This window comes from Micromys minutus, assembly GCF_963924665.1.
Source record: "Micromys minutus genome assembly, chromosome: 18".
Lineage (NCBI taxonomy): Eukaryota > Metazoa > Chordata > Mammalia > Rodentia > Muridae > Micromys > Micromys minutus.
Window position 1 is genome coordinate 9,483,083 of NC_137953.1, and position 24,937 is coordinate 9,508,019.

At 42.7% G+C, this 24,937-nt stretch overlaps 2 protein-coding genes across 4 annotated transcripts in view; one reads left to right on the top strand and one right to left on the bottom strand.

Annotated features, from left to right (window-relative positions):
• The window catches only part of CTNNA2 (catenin alpha 2), a gene marked incomplete at both ends in the record, with an annotated part of 909,395 nt that overhangs the window by 530,807 nt on the left and 353,651 nt on the right, over positions 1-24,937 (top strand). The window lies entirely within an intron of this gene.
• On the bottom strand, positions 20,180-22,110 carry LRRTM1 (leucine rich repeat transmembrane neuronal 1; the record flags this gene model as incomplete). Its single annotated transcript, XM_080932598.1, has 2 exons — positions 20,180-21,771; positions 22,080-22,110. 2 exons carry the CDS (start codon positions 22,108-22,110, stop codon positions 20,180-20,182), a joined length of 1,623 nt encoding a protein of 540 aa, XP_080788724.1.

Consider the following 24,937-nt stretch of genomic DNA (forward strand, 5'->3'; position numbering starts at 1 on the left):
CCCCCTCTGTCTGTCTGTCTGTCTCTGACATGCATAACCACATAAATACATGCACATACAGAGAGAGAGAGAGAGAGAGAGAGAGAGAGAGAGAGAGAGACAGAGAGAGAGATACAGAGACAGAGAGAGACAGAGACAGAGAGAGAGAATGTGAGAGAGAATGAGAGAAAGAAGGAGGAGGAAAAGAAGGAGAGAGAGACAGGAAGAGATTGTAACTTAAAAGTATTAAAATAAAAATGAAACCATGAGATTGTTCTACCCTAAGTCCTACCATGAAACTCTGGCTTCTCACGTCTTTCACTTCCACTTGTACATATTTTCAAATGGTCTTACTGGGGCCTAGAGAAATGGCACCAAGGTATTTGCTGCCAAGCCTACTTCCTGGAGTCCAATCCTTGAGTAGTGGAAGGGGGAGTAGTACTTTCCATAAAATGGCCTCTGATGTCTATGCACATGTATTTCCAAATGTAAAAATTAGCAAACTTTTTAAATTTGGAGAATATAAACCTTTGATAGAAAATTCTGTACACCTTTGAGCCCTGCATTTCGAGTTTCTCAGCAGTTATATAGAATGCATCAGTGCATGAAGATTCAATAGCATAGATTTTTATACAAGGCAAGGTGACTGGCATTGCCTTTTCCCCACTTCACCCACCTGCTGAACTAATCAAATATAAATATATATGGTGACCATATGTCCTTTATAACAATAGAGCACCAAACAAATAACAAATGATTATGACCAAGACCGGTCCAAATAGCAAACTTTGGTAAATTACAGAAACTTCTCGTGACTCAAAAGTTTTTAGTTGGGGACTTAGTGTTCTACTGCTGTGAATAGAAACTGAGACTAAAACAACTCTTACAAAAGAAAGCATTTAATTGGGGTCTAGCTTACAAAGGGTTAGTTAGCTATCATATTGGGAAGCAGATAGGCATGGTACTGGAGTAGTAGCTGAGAACTTTACATCTTGATTCTGTGTGTGTCAAGTGGAGAAGGACAATTGGCCTGATGTGGGCTTTTAAATACTCAAAGCCCATCCCCAACAATGCACCTCCTTCAAGAAGAACAAATCTACTTTAACAAAGACATATCAAGTGCTTCCCAAGTTCATCAACTAGAAACTAAGCATGTTAATAAATATATGACCCTAATGAGCGTGTGCTCATTCAAGCAAACAAGAATCTGAAAAGTGTATTTTGTTGTAGCAGAGGATCTATGTCCAATTCTCAACACCCACCTTATGGCTCATAACCATTTCTAATTCCAGTACTAGGGGATTCTTCTTCTAAACTCAGATACTCATAATACAATGATGTAATGCATACATTCAAAGAAGACATTGATACACATAAATCTTAAGTATTAGGAGAAGACTTCAGCTGTGTTAAATGCATTATTGTGATTAGGCACAAACATTTTCTCCAAAGGAAGACTTTTCTAGCTGTTCTCTGTTGCTCTCTTGCCTGCCCAATTTCCTAGAGTGGTCAGGCAGCTACTGCAGGTCCAAAAATCAGCTTGAGCTTTAAAGTCAGAGGTAATACAATGCAAACACATGAACCTTCCCTTAGTTTGAAGGTGTCCACTTAGAACATAGTTTCAGTCCAGGGCCACTTAGTCTCTCCATGGGGAGTTCCTAGCCTTCAACTTTACCAACCTTATTCTCTCCTTGTTTTTCACTTCGTGAAGCAGAGAACATATTTTGATTGGCAAATGACTCTCCCACATTTCTTAAAGGTAATGAACATAGAGCTCTGCTTGTTTCCTTTGTTAGGCTGCTTTTATGCCTTGAAATGTTTCCTTTGGCGATACTTAAGGGAAACATCACTTCATTCCACCTTCTCAAGAGGGGCATAAAATACTATTGGCTATTTGCTGAAATGCCACCTCTTAGCTCCTGATCTAAAGGGATTTGGGATCCCCAAGGAGAACAAAGATTAATTATCCATTCAGACACATCCCCGCACACCTACTCAGGATCTGTGATTTTTAAGGCAGTGTATTGCCAAGTTCCAGGACAGCCTTAGGAGCTTCTCAGAAATTCATACAGTTTGAGTTGTGCAGATAATTCATATAATTCAAATGAGGTCATCCTCATTTAAAGGGCCAAGGGCCAACTTCTGAGTCAGTAGGAATCAAACCTTTTAGACCCTCCATATCAGTTTCTGAGGATCAAAAGAAAAATTAGTGTTTGTTCTAGAATATGTAAGCTTTGAGGTAGTTCATCAGGCCGAGGTATTTGCATGCAGACTTGATAACCTAAGTACAAGTCCTGGATCTCATAAGATGCCAGACGAGAACCAATTCACCTGTGACCTCCATGTGGGACACACACTCATGTACCAAATAAAAAAAATTAAAATGTACAACTTACTGTCAAGCAGACAGAGCCTAAGAATGAGAGAGCACATGGACTTTAATCATCAATAGAGATTAGTAAATAGTTTATTTAGTAAGTTCTTTTATAAGTTCTTTTATATTGGTGTGTTTGAGGATATAGAGAATCATAGGACAAATAGTGAGATTGACTAGGCATTTGATGCTACCCAAAAAAGTAAGCCTGAGGAGGTGACTTCATGGGTAAAGTCTGCAGTGCAAGCATTATACCTTGAGTTTGTTGTCCGCACTCAGGTACACTGAGAGGAACAGCATCATATGACCGCAATATCAGCACTGGGAAGAGGAGTGAGACAGACAGTGCTAAGGTGGCCTGTGAGCTCTTAGTTTCAGTCGACTGTAGGCCAGCCTCATTACTGTGGAGCAAGGTAAATATGTCATCCCCTTTAACAGTTTCTGTCAGGTGCTCCTTCACAGCAATCGCGAAGTGAGTAGCAGAGTGAATGACGGGACTCTATTTCGGTGGGACTGCTGCAGTGGGAAAAATATCAATGGTGACGGGTGCATATGTTGTATCTGAGGGAGGCTGTGAACAATGTGCTCCTGTCATGTCAAAAAGGGAGGGTGGCTTTCTGTGTGCTGCTTGTGGTGACCATAAAGTGAGATGAAGAACTGGAGGAAAACAGAGGGGAAGAACATATTCCTCAGTTTTTTGTTTTTATTACTGCAATGAAATACCTAAGACAGGTGTCTTTGGATATAGAGAAAATCAGTTTATTTTCTCTAGTAAAGTGAGAAACCTCTTTATGAATGAGGAGGGTGACATCTAAAGAGTCTGGCTTGCAGGGCGACATTACCCCGTTCCTGTCTACTATAACAGCACAGGAGCATGAGTATGTACCTTTGTCCAGTCTACTTATGAATCTATTGGAACTCAAGTATGCGGTCTCCAATCAAATAAAGTAAGATATAGTTTATTCACTTCCTAAAAGTCCCAGCTAAACACAATTAGGTTAATTTTCTACCCTGTTTATATGATTAACATAAAACTTTGGGAGATAGGGCTGGAGAGATGGCTCAGCAATTAGAGATCCTCTTAGAAATGGCTCATGTATTTCCTAGAACCCACATAAGCTGCCTCATAATGACATGCAATTCCAGCTCCAGGAAATCAAATGGCCTCTTCTGAATTGTATGGGCATCTGCATTGACATGTGCACACGTGCCTGAGAGCCCTCATACCTCATACATTGTTGATGGAAATGCAAATTAGCCCAATAATTTGGAAAATAGATTAATTTTTTTAAATGGCTAACAGAGGGGCTGGAGAGATGGCTAAGTAGTTAAGAGCACTGACTGCTCTTTCAGAGGACCTGAGTTCAATTCCTGGTAACCACGTGGTGGCTCACAACCATCTGTAGTGGGATTTGATGCCCTCTTCTGGTGTGTCTGAAGACAGTTACAACGTACTTGTATACATAAGATAAATAAATAATTACAAAAATGGCTAACATAGAATTACCCTGTATCCCAGTCATTCTGCTTCGAGATATAAAAATAAGAGAAATAATATGAATATATAAAATGTATTTACAAACATTCGGAGCCATGGACAGTATTCACAACAGCCAGTGTCCATCAAACATAAAACTGGATAAGCTGAGTATGGTATGTTCATGGCACAATGTGCATGCTATCTTTCAAAGCACTGTAGATAAACCTTGAACAATTGCTAAGGGAAAGAAGGCAAATAAAAGGCTGCATATAGTATGATTCTGTCTACATAAAATGTATAGAAAGGGAAAATCAATAAACTAGAAATTTATAAATTGCAGGGAAGGAAAACCACACAAATCTAAAGTAAGTCTTTTACCATTGTCATTCCTCTCAATGAAACAGTGGTTCTGGTCATCATGTACTGGTTCAGAACCCACTTAACTTCCACATACCCATTCATTGTGTCTCCATGATCTCCTAAAGTCAAGAAGATTTGATGTTGCAAGCAATGTCTGGGCACTATGTAATTTTTTTAATGGGTGCCAGAGATCAGCATTTTTAGGAGATCTCATATCTTATGGTAGATCCTGTTTGCCTCTTCCAAAATCTCTATCTCACCACAGCAGTATCTTTTGATTTCAGAAGACCTTTTTCAAATAATTTGCTATAGGTGGTGCAGAAACACCTTTCATCATTCCTTCTTCTTTCCCTTGGGACACCTCAGGGCTCCTGGTTTCATTCTGAATGCAGGGCAAGAGTATAAGAGTGACTAATTGTTTTCTTTGTACCTGCATGGGTTACAGATATTGGGTATACTAGAAAAAGGGAGCAAAGTTAGCTTCTAGAATGTCTTGCTGACTAAGTAGCTACTTATGAAAAATATCAAGTCATAACACCCTGTTGTGCACCTTGCTGGTACACTTGGCTGGGGCTTCCCATTCTTTTGCCTGCCTTTCTGTCATTGTACATTGTGGGTTATTCTTTTGAGAAACATTCTCTTTCCATTTTACTTGTCACCTCATACCCACCTCTGCACTTCTTTCTCAACCCTCTTCAACTTCCCATCCATTTCATGAGCTAGGAAAACCTTCCACCTTCCCTGTCTTTAGGACAACTTTGTATACAGAGCAGTGCATGGGGGCAATAATGAATTCTTTCCCATCTTTGGTTTCTTGAACCTTATACCCATCCTGATGTTCTCTAAACCTTTGAAAGTTAGGCCGTCCGTTCTCTATCTGTATCACTTATGGCACCTAGAGAGCAACTGGGCTGAATTGATAAAGTTGATTTGTCTATTAACCATGAGGATAGAATGTGACATAAAATATATCAACATGAGGGACTAGGAAGGTGGCTAAGAAGTTCAGAGGACAGGCTGTACTTAACTGCTACTGTTAACCTCAAGGTCTCCCAGAGGACCTTAATTTGATAAGATCCACATTGTAGCTCACAGTCATCATCGGTAACTCCCCAGCGCAAAGGATCCAATGCCTTCCTCTGGCTTCTGTGGATATAAAGTGTACACATAGTGTACAGACATATACACGAAGGTAAAATACCATTATCTATATTTTGATTAAGCACAGACACACACACATACACACAGGGGCAGGGTGGCTCAGTCAGTAAAGTACTTGGCTGAAAAGCCTTTGTACATGAGTTTGATCTTCCTGAACTGGCAGCGTAATGTTGCATTTCTGGAATCTCAGAACTAGGGAAATAAAGACAGTAGGATCACAAGGGTTTTCTGGCCAGCCAGCGTATCTGAATCAGGTTGAGTAAAAGTTCTTGTCTCAAAACGAAGAGAGAAAGCAACAGAGGAAGACAACTGCGGAATGGTATTGACCTTTGATGTGTACACGCACATACACGCTCATAGACACATTCACATGAACAAACGCACACAGTCTATATGTTCATATTGTACATATACACTCATACATAATACACGAGTAAGTTAATACTATTGTATAGACAACACGGACAGATGACCTGGGGCACTCTAAACTAGTGGGTGCTAAGGGCTGTAACTCTTCCAACACCTTCTCCTGGTGAGACCACAAGTAAACACGAGCCTTGGGAATGCCTTCAAAAGTGGTCTTAGAACTTGAGTAAATGTTGAATCATCATGAAAATTGGAATGAATATAAAATGGAAGAGATTACATAAAAGGTAGAAACATAGTGAGATTGGTGGAAATAGCAGGGTCTTGGGTTTTTAGGAACCCTTAAGGGACCCATGATAGGTTCACGGGCTTTAAACCTACTTTAAACCAACATAAGTACAAAAAAAATATGTAATTCCATCTAGTGAGGTCCATAGGTCCATGTACTAAGTAGCATTCTGTTATAAATAACATTGTTTAAGACATTTATTGTGTATAATTGAAACAAGTTTGTAGTCAGTTAGGTTTGGTAACAACCCATAAAGATGGTGTCAAGAATTTTGGTGAGGTTGTTCATGACACTAAGTGAATGCTAGTGTGCTTATAGAATATTCAAAATGCAGTCATTTCAACCCCACTTCCAAAGCAGAAATAGTGAACTGCTCTAAAGTGACAGATTTTGGAGTTGTTCCTTCCATTCCACACAACTTGTATTCAGATCTCTAGAACTTTTGTGTTTCAAAGTCAAGTCATCTTTCATATATTATGGTCCCAAAAGCCAATGACCATGCAAACATGACAGAGAAAGCACACAAGTGTGTAGTTAACTTGCCCTTAGTGTGGAGCATGTAAAGAAACTGTGTGAGTCAGAGTTCAGCGCATCCTGAAGCTGCTTTATTTAAATGCCACAGCATTTGAGGGTACAGACACATGGGTCTAGGTGATTTTTTTTTAGTTAAGTAGCTAATTACTACCTCAAGGTCAGATTCAGATACTAGAAGCATCTCCTCTCTGTTGTCCCTGTTTATGTTATAAAGGAGAAAAAACATCTGACATCTTACTTTCTCCCTTTGTTGAGTGTCCCAAAGAAGGACCATTTACCCAAAGGTGAGAGAAAACACCAATCAACCCCCTCTTCATCACAGGATTGAAAGCTCATAGTGATCATGGCAAATCTTGCACTTAGAAAAAGTACCCTGGGAAATCATGTTGATCACAGTAACAAATTTTCTGACAAGCCACTGTTTACAAAGGGGCAAAGAAGTTGGGGACAAAATGGTGATCCCTTGGCATTTCATCTCACTTTTATTACCATTCTTTAAGATCTACCACAGTTGTGTTTTGTGAGGCAAGCTGTGAGTGGGAGCACAGAGCAGGCACTGGGATTTCTCTGGGGATGGTACCTTTAGTTTCATCTTACAAACAGAAACTGGAGCTAACAGATGTGCTTCCAAGATCTGGCAGTCCACAAAAGATTAAGGTGAAAACCAAAGTCTCCAAAGCCCCACCACACATATCCTAAGATAGCATGGCCTCTGAACTAGCCCAGATTCCTCAGCCTGTTTCCAGAGCTTGCTGTTATACAGTCTGCACAGACGGTGGAGTGCTTGGACAAGGAAGGGAGGGGAGAAAGCTTGGCAGGGCACCAGCTTGAAGAACGATACATTTTCTTTTTTTCTTTTTCTTTTCTTCTTCTTTTTTCTTTCTTCAAAGAGCTTATTTGAAAAAAAAATCGATTCAGAAACAATAAAAATCAAAAATCAAATCAAAACAGAAGCACATCCTTCTTCCGTCTCTCTTATGTCTTTTCATTGCAGTTACTGTGGGTTAGCAGTTCTGCAGAAACATGTGGGCAGCTTGCTTTGGCTTTTGCTGGAGATCAGAACTGCTTGGATGTGCCGTCCAGAAATACAGTCACACAGGCGGCAGATACAGTACCACCATAGTTGTCAGCACTTGAAGGTTCACAAAAGCAACACATGCACTTTTGAGGGCAAGATGTGATAACCATTGAGCCAAATGAGATGTCTGCTCCCAGCTCCCTTCAGAAGTCTTTAAGCTCACAGGAGATGAAACAGACATATGCTGCTGAGGAGAGGTGTGCAGCCGAGGATGGGTGGATATGGAATCTGTGAAGAAAACAGAGGAGAACCATTCTATTAGAAAATGATGATGATGATGATGATGATCATGACCATGATGACGATGATGATGATGATGATGATGATAATAATAATAATAATAATAATAATAATAATAATACAGCATGCACTATAGTCTAGGCAAGGGTATCAGCTATTATGCTTGACTGTAGTGACAGAGAGTTCTCTCTCCATCCATTTTTCTGCTAATTACTCTACAGAACTTCTTCCTATCCTGCTCTCCACTCTTTAGTGTAGTGATCCAGTGTTCTCTGTAACTCTCCAAGTCTCTTCTCAGTTCACATCAGGACACCAACTGCCTCTTGTTCCAGTTGCGCTTACCCTCATTCAATTTTTATGTACATGGCAGGCAGCTACACTGCCAAAGGGACACAGGGAAGATTCGTGTTGACTGAGCCTCTGTTGCAGGCCAGTCTTTTAACAGAGCTGGTGCCTATACTATCTAATAATTATCTTAAAATTCTGAAGCAACAGTTAGGTAGTAGTGATCAACCTCTTTTTATCCTAGCACTTTGAAGGCAAATGTGGGTGGATTTCTGAGTTTGAGGCTGGCCTGAACAGCGTCAGTTCCAGGACAGCCAGAGTGACACAGAGAATATCTGTTACATGTACTACTACTACTACTACTACTACTACTACTAATAATAATAATAATAATAATAATAATAATAATAATAATGTTAATAACCTAAAGCAAGCCATTTGGGTCAAACTCCAACTCAGTAGATTGGGTGAGCTGAGCCTTCTCCTTTCTGTCCAGTGGCCTCCCTGGTGTGTTTACTCTCATCATAGTAATGTGGAGCACTGGCTGAGAGAAGGAATATAAGGCATGCTGATGGCCCACACAAGTCACATGGGTATATGGAACCACAGCATACCTGTCACTACTACCCTAAGGCTTCGCACTTCCTTAAAACATTGTGTCCAGTCGTTCAACTCTCCAGGGCTCTTTCCCCAACATTCTCTCTCTTGACTGTAACCATATTATTGTGAAACAGATGGAAAGGGGATTATTTTCTGAATTTCAAGGACAGAAAGGTTGAGATCCAAAAACCCATTAAGCCAGTAAGCCAAGGCAGGACTAAGGGTGTTTATCAATTCCATCTTCAACGTCTTTTGCAATCCATCATGAAGCCTCCGAACAGAAGACTGTGGGATATGTTGAGACGATGAGAGTCTCATAAGGTCACGTGTCCTAGTGGATATAGCAACCGTTCACGTAATTTCTCAGTCTCACTTTTTGTCATCAGAACACATAGACCCCTTTGTCCTTCTCAAGACCTTGATTGGTGACCTACCCTGATGCTTATCCTTTTGCTGCAATCTCTTCACCCTGTCAATCACTGTAGGCAGTGTGCTCAGTGAGCTCAGACCTCCCCATCTCCCACTGAGAGAGACTGATGACATTTTCCCTCCGTCCTCTGTTGCCCTGAAATTTTAATATCACATATATATTGTATATCTGTTGATGTGCTATATGCATATCTGCACTTCATACATAAAATTGAGGAAGACTTTTTTGTTAACCCACTTTAAAAAAAAATACGACACACAGAGTGTTTGCTCCATCAATGCAATTTTTTACTAGTTGGTAAAGCATTGTGGGACTCATGACTATGAACTGATTTAAGAAGAGGAAAATATGAAGGAAAGGGAAGAGACTGGTGCTGAAAAGCAGGAGGGAAGAAAGGAGGGAGGCAGAAAGCAGGCAGCAACAACAACAAAAGTGAACAAAGACTCAAGTCACTGAAAGTCAAAGCTGTCCTGAATTCCCAAATGGTTCGAGTCTTCTCTGATGATACAGATTTTTCTGTGTTGCTGATATTAATGTGTATGCCTACGGTAGAAAAATTCTCTTAGTAGGCTCTTCCTCTGAAAAAGTCACAATATTAGGCATGGCTTAGGACAGCTTCAGCCTTCATCATGTGGATAGAACATAGAATGTTTCCTACAGCCAGAGAAATTCTCTGTGAGAGTGCCTACATTTCTTGAGGTACTGGGAGCCCTATGGAGCTCTGATGCATTCGCCTCATGGTCAGCCAGTAGTAAGTCATGGCACAGGAGAATGGGCTGGACACTGTTCCTTCTTCCCTTATACTTTTCCACTCCACACTTGACTACCACATCAGAGAGCTAGAAATCATGCCAGAAACCATCATCAACACAGAAAGGACATCACAAGAAGAGCCATCTAATCCAAGGTCTAGCGAAGAACTCATGAAGATGTCCAGGGAGCCTGTCTCATAACATTCAACCTCCTTCTCAGAAGAAAGGCTTCTTCTCAGCTGTCATGTCCATCCTTTGGTTCATTTGCTTGTTACCATCAAATTGGGGCTGCTTGCACACAAAGCTTAAATACACGGTCTTTGTCTAAAGGTGGGTATTTCACCCCAGTATCCTGGGGGCTAGTATAACTGAATGGCCCTGTTATGAAGTAAAAGTGTAGGAGGTGGATGGTGACCTCGAGTTACTGACCAGCTGTCCCGTTTAGGAACTAGCAGTGGACAGCAGACAGCTGAAAGTGGAGATAAAGTTTGTTTTCTCACCGAAAACCTTCATAAACAGTGCTTCTGGGAGTGGTCCCTAGGCTTCAGTTCATGTAAACATGGGAAGAATGGTGTTAAACACGCATGTGTGTGTGTGTGTGTGTGCATAATCATATGCAATCATGTGAATGCTGCTGACATGTTGAGAAGCTCTGTAGTGGATTATGCCTGTCAGTCCCGCCTGAGCACAGAGGTAAGGCAAGACAATTGGGAGTCACTGGACTTGATCGAGTCAATTGTTTCTTTCTACCTTAGGGCTTGAACTCATGCCCTAAGGCTTGGAAGCAGGTTCCTTTACCCTCTGGCCAGTCTTCACCAGTCTTTACTTCATTTTCAGGCTGAGCATGTTGAAAAAATACTCTGAACAAAAAATTAGATGCAGTTTGATGGGAGAATTTAGGTGAGAAAATAAGCAAAGCTGAACAGTTTGCCTAACAACCAGTAACATGCATATGTACATGTACATGTAATGTACATGTATCATTCCAAGGGAGAGACCGTCTTTTATAAAGGAATCAGAGAAATATGGAGGCATCTTTAGCTCACTTTCTTGGTAAGTCTGGCAGAGCTATGCCTCTAGGTTCCTCTGGCTTCCTGCCTCACCTTCACAAGGTAAAGTCATTTCCATGTTAAATGTTTTTTTTTCCCCTCCAACAAATATGTGTCTAATCCCTGGAAAAGAAACTACTGCTACCTGATTGAATGAGCTGAGCAACAGAGCTAGAAGGGTAAATGTCTGAGCGCTGTTTTCTCCATCAGCAACATTCTAGCTACAATGCCACACATCCCCCAGTGATGTTTGAGATTATTTATATATATATATATATATACGATTTTTGAAAGAGGATAAAAATGGGGAGGGCAATCAATATGAGATGCCAAAATAAAAATTACCTGGGCAGTTAGCAAAGAAGAGTGAGTTCCATGAAGGGACCATTCCTGTTAGAGTAAACAAACATGCAAACAAACAATGCAAAGGCAAAAACGAAATCTCAGTAGCTGGGCATGGAGATTTCTCAGAAAATGCCAGCATGATGGAACAGAGGCACAAGACTGCAGGCCACGTGGTACTGCAGCTGAGGGACAAATGACAGGAACGCCTGGGCCAGCTGAAGACAGATTGTGGTATTGTTCCATTAATTGTGTGTAACTTGGCTTTTCTAGACCTTTCTGTGACAGACTAATCCAGGTTGCAAATGCTGCCGAGCCTTCTCCCTTTTGTTCGAGGCCGCCCACAGTATCTCTGAGCTGGAAATCCTGCCACGCACAGTTTCATATGTAGAATTTTTAATTGAAGATAGACATGCTGATGGGAAATGTTTAAAGAATACATGGTTTTCAAAGATGGTTCTGGCTTAAGAAGGAAAAATGCATCTTCATGTGAGCTCTGATTTCAGCTCTTAACCAAATGCTGGAGATGATGACCTGGGTAGGCATTTGCCTGGGTTCCTAAATGAATTGATCAAGGCATAGTCACCTGGCCAAATATGTGCCACCCTACCTTTTTGGCTGCATGGATTTTGAATATGAGACTAATTTCTCTAAGCTACCTCTGTCTCTCCTCATCCCACTGCCAAGATTCTTATTCAAGCTGCCAGAGTCTCTAAGTAAAATTATCATCCCACATCAATCAAAATCTTATTAGGATTTCGCCTTCACATTCTTGGAAGAGCCAATGGCAAAGCTGTTGGTGGCTGTGGGTTGGCTACAAAGGGATATTTTGGTGTTCTGGGGTGTTAGGAAAGTGCTGACATCTCTTTGGGTGGTTTTCCTAGCAACCAAGAGGCATGAGTGGCAAAAGAAAAAGCAAGTTGGACTCAGGGAAGATGTAGGGTACACAAGAAGGCAGAGATGAAACGGTGTGCCAGAGTCTAGCTGGAGAAGAAAGACAGACATTAAGCAGGGATACTGCATGTCTCCTAGGACTCCCAGAAGAGGCAAGGATGCGGTCTTTTGCCTCCTAATGGCACAGTATGAGTGGGAAATGGAAGTTGCAAGAGGAAAGGACACACCCCTGAGAAGCAGAAGTGCTAGGCGAGAGTCTGAAATCATCAGTGACCTTGTGGCAGGTATATGATGCCTTCAGATATGAGTCTCCATGTCCTCAAAACAGGGCAAGTCTATACCTGCCTTGTAAAACTATTAAGAGAACTTGAGAGACCTAAAGACAATAAAGGAATAATCACAAGCAATGCTTGATAGATTAACAAGGAGTCAGAAATAACACCTGTACTTATGAATTCACCAGTGCTTCCAGGTGAAGCCAATGGGAGTAAGTAGTCAGCAACAAAGCCCATATTTAACTAGGACCTCCCCAGACTACCTAATGGCTCATCAGATCTTCTGCAAAAGATGTTGTCCAAGTTACATACCTTTCATGTTGGTGAACCAGCAAGATATGATTATAAGACCTTCTAAGTCTGTGATTTTTAACCTGGACTGACAACCAGTCACCTGGGAATATTCATAAAACCTCTCTGTCCCTCAGATCTGTGAAGTAAAAGTACTTTGTGATAATACCCAATCATCAGTACTCATCAAAGGTCCCTAGTGTTCCCAAACACACAGGTTAAGAAGTACTACCCTATCTGAAAGAAGATGGCTTTCCAGCATCCCATTGAGAGGAAGCGAGAAAAGCCAACTAGGTAGATCAGAAGAGACAATGGAATAGTTCAGATGTCAGTGGTGATGACTTTAATGTGTAAAGCACAAATCTTGAAGCCCTTCTCCTCGTTCCTTTTATCACTCTTTCTCCTCTTTCCCTTCTGCTCCATTCCCTATTATTATTTTAATAGAAGGTTAACTCCAAGGCTCATCACTTTATTGAATTATTTTGGAAATCCTGAATAAACGTTTTCCTTCTTACTTCTCATCCTAGTGGTATTCCTTAGCTTTCTGTTATTTTAATTGGGTATACTCAACACACAGGTAGTTGGATATCCTCTTCCTGCTTAGTCTTTCTGCATATTTTATAAATCTATATTCATACACACCACACACACCTGACCTTTTCCATGTTTCTCCAGATTTCCATCTACCTCTCTGAAGCCTGTATCTCTCAGTGAGTTGCTCCTCTATCCTTTCTCGCTGATATGCGGGCAAGCCTGAGGAATCAGAATGTCTGGGGAACAGGAACGCAAGGAGGTTTTAATTTTCTGGTTAAATGACACTAACTTGAAAACTACTTTTGTTTCATGTTTTATTGATGGGAGAAATGGGGAAATTGAAGTACAGGATGGAAATCGTCCTCAGGGAATACTAGATAAATCCTTCCAAAATACAGAGTGAGTGAGACCCACTGAGGTATGCTCAGCCAAAGTCTTCCCTAGAAAATGAAAAACAATAGCACCAGGTTTAAAGACTACAATGCCTGTCTTCTAGACTCTGGGGTTGTTTTTTTTTTTTTTTTTGGTTTTGAGATTTTTAGGTTTCTTTTTAAGGTTGTTCACCCCCCTATTGGACCTGCCCTGCCAATGAGTTCTGGTTAGCCTGAACCAGTCTGACCTAAGTATTTAATTGAATACTCTGGTTCCCTCACAATGTCATCCCTACGAATGTATCAGCCTTGTGCCTGTCTCCCTAGCTCCAAACACATTTGTGAGCAATGTCTGCAGATCCCGACAACCTGTTTCTAAACTCTGAGATAACAAACACCTTCCACTCCTATGCCTATCCCACTCACCTGAGTAAACACAGTGGTTTTGGTTTTGGTTGTTTATGAATTGATGCTCCGGCTTACCTCAAAGACTTTGCAATCTTGGGTGGGGTTGGAGAAAGTAGAAACTGGATGTGTCAGACCCCAGGACCAGACTGGAAGGAATATGAGACTTTCTCGGTTTCCTTTGTATTAATCAAGTCTGACACCACTAACTTGATCCCCACACCCCCTTGTTTCCCAAATGAGGTCTTGCTAAAGGAAAAAGTGGGTCAGTTGAGGGTTCTGACTAGTTTTGTCTTGGTTAATTTAAGGTTTGCCATATGTTCTTTGGGAAAGATGTGCTAACTACATGTCTTTTGCTGATTAACAAACAACCTGAGGGTTTTTAATTTAGACTTGCAACTCCATGGTTAAAAAAAGACAGAGAGAAAGGAATCTTAAAGGGGAAAAGAATGGGGATGAAAGAAAAGCTTGGAAAGACCATTCTGAGCGAGCACCTTTTGTACAGGCACGGTCCCAGCATTCCTTCCTACCTTGAAGCCAAGTGTCTCCCTTCCAGCACTCTTGACATGTCTGATGAAATAGTTCTTTCTTGTTAAGGGTACCACATTCATTGTAAGATGCTTAGCTGTATCTGTTCCTTCTATCCTGCAGATGCCAGTAGCACACCAGCCAAAAAACTATAAATAGGCATCACTAAGTAAATTCCTTTGTGAGTAAGTGTGTGTGTGTGTGTGTGTGTGTGTGTGTGTGTGTATGTGTGTGTGTCTGTGTGTGTGTGTATGTGTGTGTGGGGGGGGGGGTTTGTGTGTGTGTCACATGCACATTTATCTCTCTTGAGAACTGATAGATAGCATAAACATATAATCATGTGATGGACCAAGTAAAACCTGTGAAGGCATCCCTATTGATAACAGATGGAAGCCTAGGCCTTATCTTCCCTAAGTTTCACCTTCTGGTAAGAGACTTTCCTGGGTAACTGCTGTTCTTTGGACTCCATCCAGATGTCTCTTTTGGTGACAGGGTTTCACAGGCCTCATTTACTGATGGATAGACATCAAAGGTCATAGCCAAAGTCTCTATATTTGATCACCTCACCAATGACATTCAATAAGAATGTACTTAGCGTTCAACCAGGGTATATTGGCAAATAGACTCTTTGTACAGTCTAGCTCTTTGATGTGTATAAGAGTACAGGAAACAACTGTCCAAGGAAAAATAATCTGTGTACTTTAAAAAGACAGCAGAGTAGACACCAGCCCTTCTCAGCATCTCAGACCTTTTGTACTTTGTACAAGATTCTTAATCTCTGTAAGCCTCAGGTTCCTCTTAAACAGATATGGTTGCCTGCACATTGCATATTAAAAGTCTGGAAGAGGAAGTACCTATGCCAAAAAAACACTCAGCAAATCTTTTTCTTTTCATCTCTTTGCTTCTCTGTTTTAATCATTAAGGATTTATCTGCCAGAACATTCACACACACACACACACACACACACACACACACACACACACACACACACACATACACACACACAAACACACACACCAAAAATTACCTAAAGTATTTAGGAATCAAATAGATGGCTGTAATTCCCAGTCAGAAGCTAGAGTTTTATCAATGGGATTTCAGAGAAAAAAAAAATCCAGGCAAAAGCATTTAAAATAATTTGAAAGCAAGAGTATTCCCTAATTCTGAAATGAAAGATGCTTTTAAAAGATTGCAATGCTGTCTCTAGCTCTAACCACTAGACAGCAGGAGTGCACTTTGTGTGGCATGAGGAACCTAGAGGCTCTCCTGGCTGCAAATCCTCAACCAGCTCAGGTTCAGTATTTGAAACTACATTAACCATATCAGTCCTTGGCACTTTGTTCATGGCTTATTTTATCACGTTTTCCTTCAAATCACACCTTGATCATTAAATATAGACAGTAATTAATGGTGCATAGAAATTGTGTAATATAGTCCTCTGTGTATGTGTTTAGGCTGATGGTGTCTTCTATAAATGACTATATGTGTACTTGTGTGTTTCTATAAAGGAAATGTGTTCATACATACATATAGATAGGTATGTGTGTATATCCCTCAATCTTGTTTAAGAGATGGTTGTAGCATATGTTTAGGAGTCATATTCTGACTGAATTCATAGAATATGACAATCCATTACTAGCCAGATCAACTCAACATAAACACCAATCCAATGTGTTCTTGTCTTCACTACAAGAGAGCACCCTGATATTCATATACAAAATATCCCAGTTCTGCCATTGTTTTCTCAAAGAGGAAGCATCTGATGAGTTTTATTTCACCAGATTCTATGATCCAGAGATGCCCAGTGTCACTTGGCCATGCCAGAGAGAATGGTACCGAACTTGCTGACAAGTTGATTAATTCCAACCAGAAACACAGGTGGCCCCAAAGCCAGCCAATGATCTGTGTGCAGTTGCTTGGGAAACTGGGGAGGAATAACAAGTGGTGTTTGCCCCTCTAATTACTTACACATTCTCATAAATGTGTGGATGTTGCTAAACCACACCAAATGTCTGCCTCTCTGAAAGCAAAGAGCAAAAGGAAAGTGCTCTTATGCTCTATGAAGCCTGAGAGGATATTTTAAGCATGCATATCTGTTCAACCTTTTACATGAATCATGTTTTCTTTGTGACAGAAACTTTACAGTGTATGGAATATGTGGTCTTTTGTGGACCATGTAGTTCCACTAGGCCGACTGATGTCTAAGAGTCAGGAGCCACATGTCCTCTGTGTATAGGTCTAAGATGAAGTTCCCCTGAACCCACTTTTCTGACACAACCTCAAGATCTATTGGGGTTGAGACCAGTATGGGAAAGTACCATTTGTCATTTGAAAACACCCTTTTTTTCCTATATAAATATATTTTTAAAAAGCCTCAATACCATTGCTGAACCATGATCAGGACTTGGAATGTACTGAGAGGCAGGGTTAATCTATCATGATGCCTAGGATAAAGCCTTGAACTCTATAGAGAGAGCACAAGATGAGATTAGCATCCTTTGTAGAAAAAACAAATATGAAGGAGAAAAATGTACTATACCTTTAAACATTAAATTCTCTTTTAACTGTGTAGCAGATTGCTTAGAGGGGTCACAGCAAGATGCCTGAAGCTTAGAGATTAATTAATTTGAAGAATAAAAGATTGCAAGGATCACAAAACCTTAGTTAAAACTACTGCTTTCCCTTACAGTTAGCTTCTCTCTTCCTTTGCCCTTCTTGAAAGCCAGAGGCAGTGAACCAGGTATTCGACGTGAGTGACATCCCTGTGTGTGAGGAACACACTTGTTCGCCTATAAATACAAACAGTAGAGCCAAGCTGCTCACACACTATTTGCTCTGAAAATTACTAATGTCTGATTTGTAGTTTTGAAGATTTTTCACTTGATTTACAATGTCTTCAGATATCCTAAATACAGGATGTTCTCTCATGGGAATAGTAGATCAGCACAGAATTAACATAGTTATTATCCCTTCTTTCATAGCCATGTTGGAAAAGGAGATGGGGGACATTTTAGGATACAACTAAACTATAGATTCCAATGGAAATATTTGGAGGACAGAGGGACACTGCAGTTGTAATGTCTGCCCCAAACGCTTGCTTCTTGAAGCAAACTTCACATAAGCACACTGCCACTGTAGTGCCCTAAGATAGAAAAGCATGTGGCACTAGATCCTTGTGGCCTCCCTGTGAAGAGGTGAAGTTAAGAGGAGCCCTACTTCAGTAACCACAGGCCTGTAACTTAAAAAAAGAAGAAGGACAGAAGAAAAGAAAGGACAAAAGAGAAAGAAAGAAAGAAAACGAAAACAAACGCCATGCTTCGGTCAGAGGAAGTGCATTTACTAAGGCTCAACTCCCAGCATCAGGGTAATCAGGGACATCCCTACTCCTACCCTCTCCATGTTAATCTGTTTACAAAGGCAATTCAGCACAGTCATGTTTAAACTCAACCCCAAATCCCATCCTTAAAGTTATCAAACAAAACACCTTTCCTCTACAGTATTCACAATCCAAAGGAGTGTCAAGAACATGGTATGTTCCATAAAACCCTGCTATTATAAAGCAAACCAAGGAGAAGGGTTTTGGTCAGGTGAGAGTTGATGTGTGTGTGTGCGCGCGCGCAAAGCTTTTGCCTAAGGTTTACATGTTAAAGATATTTGCAAAAAGTTTCTTTTGCAAGAGTCTTCTGTAAGCCATCTTTTTAGGCAATTGGTGTATTCAGTGGTAGAAGACGAATCTATCACCAATCCTTAGCTTAAGTAAACATTCTGCTAAACATTATTGTGCATTTTAAAAGCAGGGGTTTTCTCTTTAGGTTAGTTATTAGGTTCATTTGCATTTTGAAGGATGGGGGTGTGTGTTTAACACTCCCCCCACATACACCCCATCTTGATTACTGCTGTGTGTACATACTTATCTCTTGAAAAGAAGGCAAGGGATTTAAAAAAAGAAAAATGTAGAGCTTCAGTATTCATGAGGGTACTGTGGGGGGTGTTAGTCCAGTTGCTGTCACCTGCTGCCCATGACAGTGTGTTTCAGTCATATGTCTGATTACATTGTTAGGTGGATAAAGAAAAAACTCCATCAATACACTCCTCCCCTCTTGCCCTTCCCAGAGCCCACCCAACAGCCCCTACCCACACCTCCTCACTCTTTAGTTCAATAAAAAAAATACAAGGTCAAAGAAGGAGCCCTGAAAGCCTTTGAGGGACTGGGAAAGGGCTATCAGTCATGGAAACTTTAACCGAAAATAATAATAAAGGTAGAAAAACAGGGAAAGCACACAGTACATAAAAGGGCCATCTGAGAGGAGGCAGCATTTCTGCTCTCTGGGTTAACAAATTCTTCCCAAGTTTTTCTTATGCAAACACATGGATAAAGAGGGTTGTCTCCCACCTCACCCCCAAGGCTGCTGTACCAAGTCAGGACTGGAATTTTCTCACCCAGAGTCATTACCCAAGGGGGATTCCTGAGTCAGGGTTTCCTCTCTCCTCACAGTAACTCCTAAGCTGAGGCTTGCTGCAGCCTTAGATCCAGGAGGCTGTCTCAGGATTGAACACTGCTATATTCCAACCCCCCCCCCCACCCTCTCTGAGGCTGAGAAGTTCTCTCATTAACATGGGAGGGGATGCTAAAGGGCACAGATTGCTACTAATTTTAATGAGTAAAGGACATGGGAGAATTAAGACCAAATATCAAGTGGAATTTGATGGGGAAATCTTGAGCTGATTTGAAAGGGGAGGGGGACCATTCCAACTGTCAAGCATTGCCTTTAAAAAGCAATTTGCAGTGATCTTACCAAGATCTCTGATCTCTGCCTTAAAGGTCCAAGAACTGATGCCCAGTCTTCCCTCACTTGCAAGTAGTGAGATGTCTTAGCCCACTCCTCAGACTGTACTGTACAGGGTCTTAGTGACTTTTGAACCTTGTTCATGAAGATACAACTACATGGATAAGCTTTCTTCATTTGCCCTTCAGATCGTTTCAAATAGAACCTGATGGTTTTGCTCCATAATTTCTGTGTTTTCCCCCCACCTGACACGACCCCTCATTCCAACTCCCACCTACATTGCAATAAACTTCAACCCTGCTTCTACAGTAAGACAGGTAGCAAGCAGTTCATTTAGGTTCAACCAGTCTGTAGAAACTGTAAATGCTATTTTATTTTAAACGTTTTAGTTTACAAAAAAAAAAAAAAAAAAAAAAAAAAAAAAAACCAAAAAAACAAATCAATGATTGGTACCTTTTTTAACACTCTCAGATTCCTGAATATGGACAGATCTTCAAAGGGAGGAAGAAGTTCTCATATGAAATTTAAGACAGACTGTCCTGAAGATTATGGGGTGGGGTTTTTTTGTTGTGTTTTATTTCGGGATTTTTGTTTGTTTGTTTGTTTGTTTGTTTTTAAGACACATAAAGCTAAAATGTCAAGTCTCTGGGAGAGATTCCCTTACAGTTTCAGTCAACAAATGGGAGCGCAGAGGAGACCAGTCCTGGTGCCCGCTGGCCCGCCCGGCTGCCCAGGCATATTTGGTAGTGCATGGGTTGGGAGCCTCTTGGATCATCACACCTCGCATTCCCTCGCAGGCTGCTGGTGACAGGTACAGGAGCCGTACTCGTTGATGATAACCAGGGCCCCCTCGATGTGGTTGGGTTTGTAATCAACATAGTATTCCTGGGCAGACATAGCAGCCATCTGATGCATGGTCTGTTTCTGCTTCTGCTTCCTGCGCTGCGTGACAAAGCACTGTCTGAGCTGCCTGAGGCTGGCTGGAAAACACTTCCAGGATACGTAGAGTACGAGGACAACGATGAGAAAGGAGAAAATGAGGGCCATCGTGCCTGTGACCACCTTGTGGATTTGCACAGCATTCTCTGCGTGCTCGCCGGGGAGAGCCACAGTAGCGGGCTCAAACGTGCTATCGTGCGGCCCCTCCCCACCGTCCACCAGAGTCGTGGCTGAGCTCTCTGGGGGCGCTAGGTCACTGCGGTTAGTGACAGCCGCCGACAGGAGGTGGCCGCTGGTGGGCTCAGCCCCATCCTCGCACAGGTGGAAAGCATAAACTGCATCCAAGACGTCCTCGCCCTGCGCGTACTCCGGGCTGGCGCACTGCAAGTTAGCATCGTAACGTCCCTGGAAGTTGCTGAGCCAGGAAGCTAGGGCACACACGTTGCGCCCGCAGTCCCACAGGTTCCCCGCCAGAGTGATGCTCGTAAGGGACTTCCAGGAGTTGAGGATGCGGGGCTCAATGTAGGTGAGGCGGTTGGAGTCCAGCTGCAGGGACTGCAGGTACGGCACGGTCTCGAACACATGAGGCTCCATGTATTCGATCTCGTTCCCAGACAGGTCCATTTTCTCCAAATTCCAAACCCAGTCGAGAGAGCTGACCACAATGGCAACCTTATTCCGCCTCAGGCAGAGCGAGTGCAGGGAGATGAGGCGCGGGAAATGGGCGAAGTTCACCTTGATCAAGTCGTTATGCTCCAGGTGGAGCTCGGTGAGCTTGAACAAACCGGCGAAAGAGTTGCGCGCCAGACTCTTGAGCTGATTGTATCCAATGTCGAGAAACTTGAGGCTGCGGCAGTCCTGAAAGATACGCACCGGCACGAATTGGATGGCATTGGCCCGCATGTGCAGGGTGGTGAGCTTCCGCAGCCCATGGAAGAGATCCGGAGCAAGAGCCTGCAGCTTGTTATAGGACAGGTCCACGCTGCGCAGGTTGGGCATGGGTCGAAAGGTGGTGTTGGCCAGTTCGGTGATCTGGTTGGAACTCAGCGTGAGTTCCTTAACTCGGCGCAGTTTCTGAAAGGCGTCCCCTTGCACCGAGCAGATGTGATTGTGATCCAAATACAGCCACGTGAGCTGCATTAACCCTGTGAACTGGCCGGCGCGCAGCTCCGAGAGGCTGTTGTAGCGCAAAGACAAGCCCAGCAGGCCGGACAGGTTGTGGGGCGCCTCGGTCAGGTTGAGCGCCTCGCAGTACAGCAGCCGCCCCTCGCACCGACACTGCCCCGGGCATCCGCTGGGGGCGGCGGGCAGCATCTGAAAGCAGGCCCCCAGCAGACACAAGACCACCCCCGAGGGCCTCCTCAGCAGCCAGTGTAGACAGAGGCCGAGTAGCAGGAAATCCATTAGCGAGAATCTTTCCAGAGAGACTGGAGAATGTCCATTGGAAGCGCTGGGTCAGAAATCTATATCATATTTTATTCCGAGGGAGAGGAGAGGGAGGGGGAGGGGGAAGGGGGGGACAAAAAAATCAAATCAATATAGAAAAATGTAGAAGGAAGCCCCCCTCCCTAGAGCCACACGTTCACCTCTAAAGCATGCAGAAAGCCGGGCGGCATACAAAGTTCACAGCCACGGAAAGATCAAAGCCGGGGCAATGCAGTCCATGTTAGATGCGGCAGCAAAGGGAGGAAAATTTTTTTCTTCTGGAAAGAATTTAATTAAAAAAGTGTCTTACCCACCCTTTTCCAGCGAGTGACAACCTCCATTCAGCTGCTCCCTTTGTGTGGAGGCTAATTATATGCAGGGCGAGAGAAGACCCCTCTGTGTTTCCCGAGGCAGCCCTGCTCCACGGCCCGAGGATCTGGCAGACGCACAATGTCTCACTTTGCTGCTGCGCTCCGGGGCTGCAGGGGCGGTCGGCGAGGCGGGGAGGCGACTTCTAGGACCCGCAAGTTTCCCAACTACGTGCCGGGATCCCGGGCTTCTCGCCTTCCTGCCTCGGTCCCCCTTTTTTTTCCTCTGCAGTTGAGACTGTGACGTGGATGGGGGGTTGAGGGAAAAAATCAACTCCAAACTCGGGGCTCGAGACTCCCCAGGATTTGACAGTCTAAAGAATGTCATCGGCAATGACCACCGCGAATCACAGCCACCTTGGAGTCCCAGTTGGAGAAGGCTTGCCATTCGTGTCCCGGGCAGCTGCGGAAACCTGGCCGGCTCATGCTTTGCTTTGCGGAGCGCAGAGCAGCGCCTGGTTCCTTCCCTCCTCGGAGGAGTGTGTGCGCGGCTGCACCGGCACCGACTGCTCACTGAGTGTCGTAAGCTGCTCGCAATTGTGCGTCTTCTCCGAGCACCTCCAACAGCAGCAGATTGAAAAGGGGTGGGCAGAAAACCAACATTTTTTTTTTTGAAAAAAAAAAAAAAAAAACCAAGCAGTTAAAGTAATATATGTTCTTTGATTAAATGAAAAACACTCTTCGCTTTTTTTTGTATATATTTGCGGGTGGAAAAAAAAAGAGGGGGTGGGGTAAGAAATATCATCAATGACAAGATATATCTAAATGAGGGACTAACATATTCGCCCCCCTCCCCGCACCGCCAACCTTTTTTTGGGGATATATCTCCCCCTCTGTTAAACTGCCTACGTGTAACAGATACGTAGGACTCTGTAGAGCAATCAACATTTGTTTCTTTGCTTTCCAAAAGCAACTTGAGAGGAGACACAAGAAGGCAGGGGACTTGGGGTTTGGTTCTGACAGTTTCAGTTCTTCCCCCCCCCCCCCGCCCCTCCCCTCTCCTCTCTTCCCCTCTCTCATTTTGCTCGCACTAACTACCCTTCTACATGGAGCTGGCCGTTTTCAGGGATTGCGGAGGGAATGCATTCCAAGCCCACTGTGTGGGGAAAGCCATCGGAGTCCCGAGGCTCTGAGAGGGTGGCAGTGTAGCAAATTCAGTCTGTGTACACAGAGATGTCTGAAGATCCTACTGGGACTCACCCAGGCTACACCCTCTACAGGGAGCACACTGCCTTCAGGTATAAAGATGCTGTTTTATGACAAGGGAGAGCCTAACACTGACATGTGCTGTTCATGGTAATTACATCTAATCCCCGGAGAATGTACCAGAATCATGTGGAGAAGAGGAATTTTAAAGGAAAACGAAGCCTTTTTCTCATCCACTCATCCCTCGTTCAGTTTGCTACTGTTCAGAATAATGAGACTTCTCTTTTGAATCCCAGGGAAATCCCCTGTTGGATTTTTCTACCCTTAATCCTTTATAGACAGTAATCCATATAATGAATAACTACCCCTCCAGTCACAACCATAACAGATCTGCCCTATTGCCACAGAACTATTGGCCATCTGTTTTAATAAAGAAAAACAGACCAAAATCTTCCAAGATGGCTAAGTCAGCCAGTGTCAGGAGGAGTCATGGATCGAAGTAGACTAATGTCCTCGTATCTGTATCATTTCTGTTTCTAATAAACTCCACGTAAGTGGGTGCTTTTCACCACTACTCTGTTGCTATGAAGGATGGTGAGCCGGAAGATCTCATGAGTTGAGTAGACTGGTCAAGCCACTAGACTAGTCCTTAGCAACAAAGTTGAAAAGGACAAGTTGGTAGAATTGAGGTCACCAAAGACAGGTGGCACTTTTCAGGAAAAGTCATGTGAATCATCCCATTCTGTATTCCTCTGAGCTCTGCCCTGGTCATTCATCTCCGAGATGCATCATTTAATTGAAAAGAACACAAATCTGAAATGTCCTAGACATCACATGCTGTCTTAGGAGCTACGGGAGACATGAGAATATCAACTTTCTCCATTTTGCACATGACGAAACTGAGGCCAGAGACATCTGGGGGTTATTCAAGGTCATACACCTTACTAACACAGATACATCTTTGTTGCTCCTCCTCAGAGCTGTGTTCTGTCTTTGCCAATGTGGATGGTCAGCTGTCCTCACCCTGCCTCCAACCTAGCTCTGGACTGGGCACTTGGCACTTCTGCATTACTGCAGAACACTTTAACAGACAGAGAAACAATTTCATCATCAAGTGGTTTTACCCCTTGCCAAAACAATTATCCCTGACAGCATGCCGACTGATTGAGCTATAAACTCTAAAGGGTTGGAGGAGCAAGACTGGGCAGGGTAAGGCAGGGGTAAACAGTGGCCAGCCATTCAGCAAGTACTTTGAGCATAAGGCACCCAATCCCCATGGCTGCTAGGAAGAAAATCCTTATAATGCATGCAGCTTGGCAGAAGAATGAGAGAGGCTGCCAAATGGGCAAGAAGAGGTCCTACTTTGGATGTCACTTGATTTGTAGAGCTGGTACAGAGAGGCAGAAAAGAGTTGAGTGTTGGCAAAAAGAAAGAGAATAAAATTAAACATACTGCATTTATATGTGAGTTATCTTCTAAGTATGCCACTCAAAGGCTTCAAAAGCTTCTAGGCTGTAATTATAACCATATATATATATATATATATATATATATATATATATATATATATATATATATATTCCATGTTGTTATCCTGCAAATCACTTTGTCTGCATGGTATCTTTAAGCCCTTCTCACCTCTAATGTGGCAAGT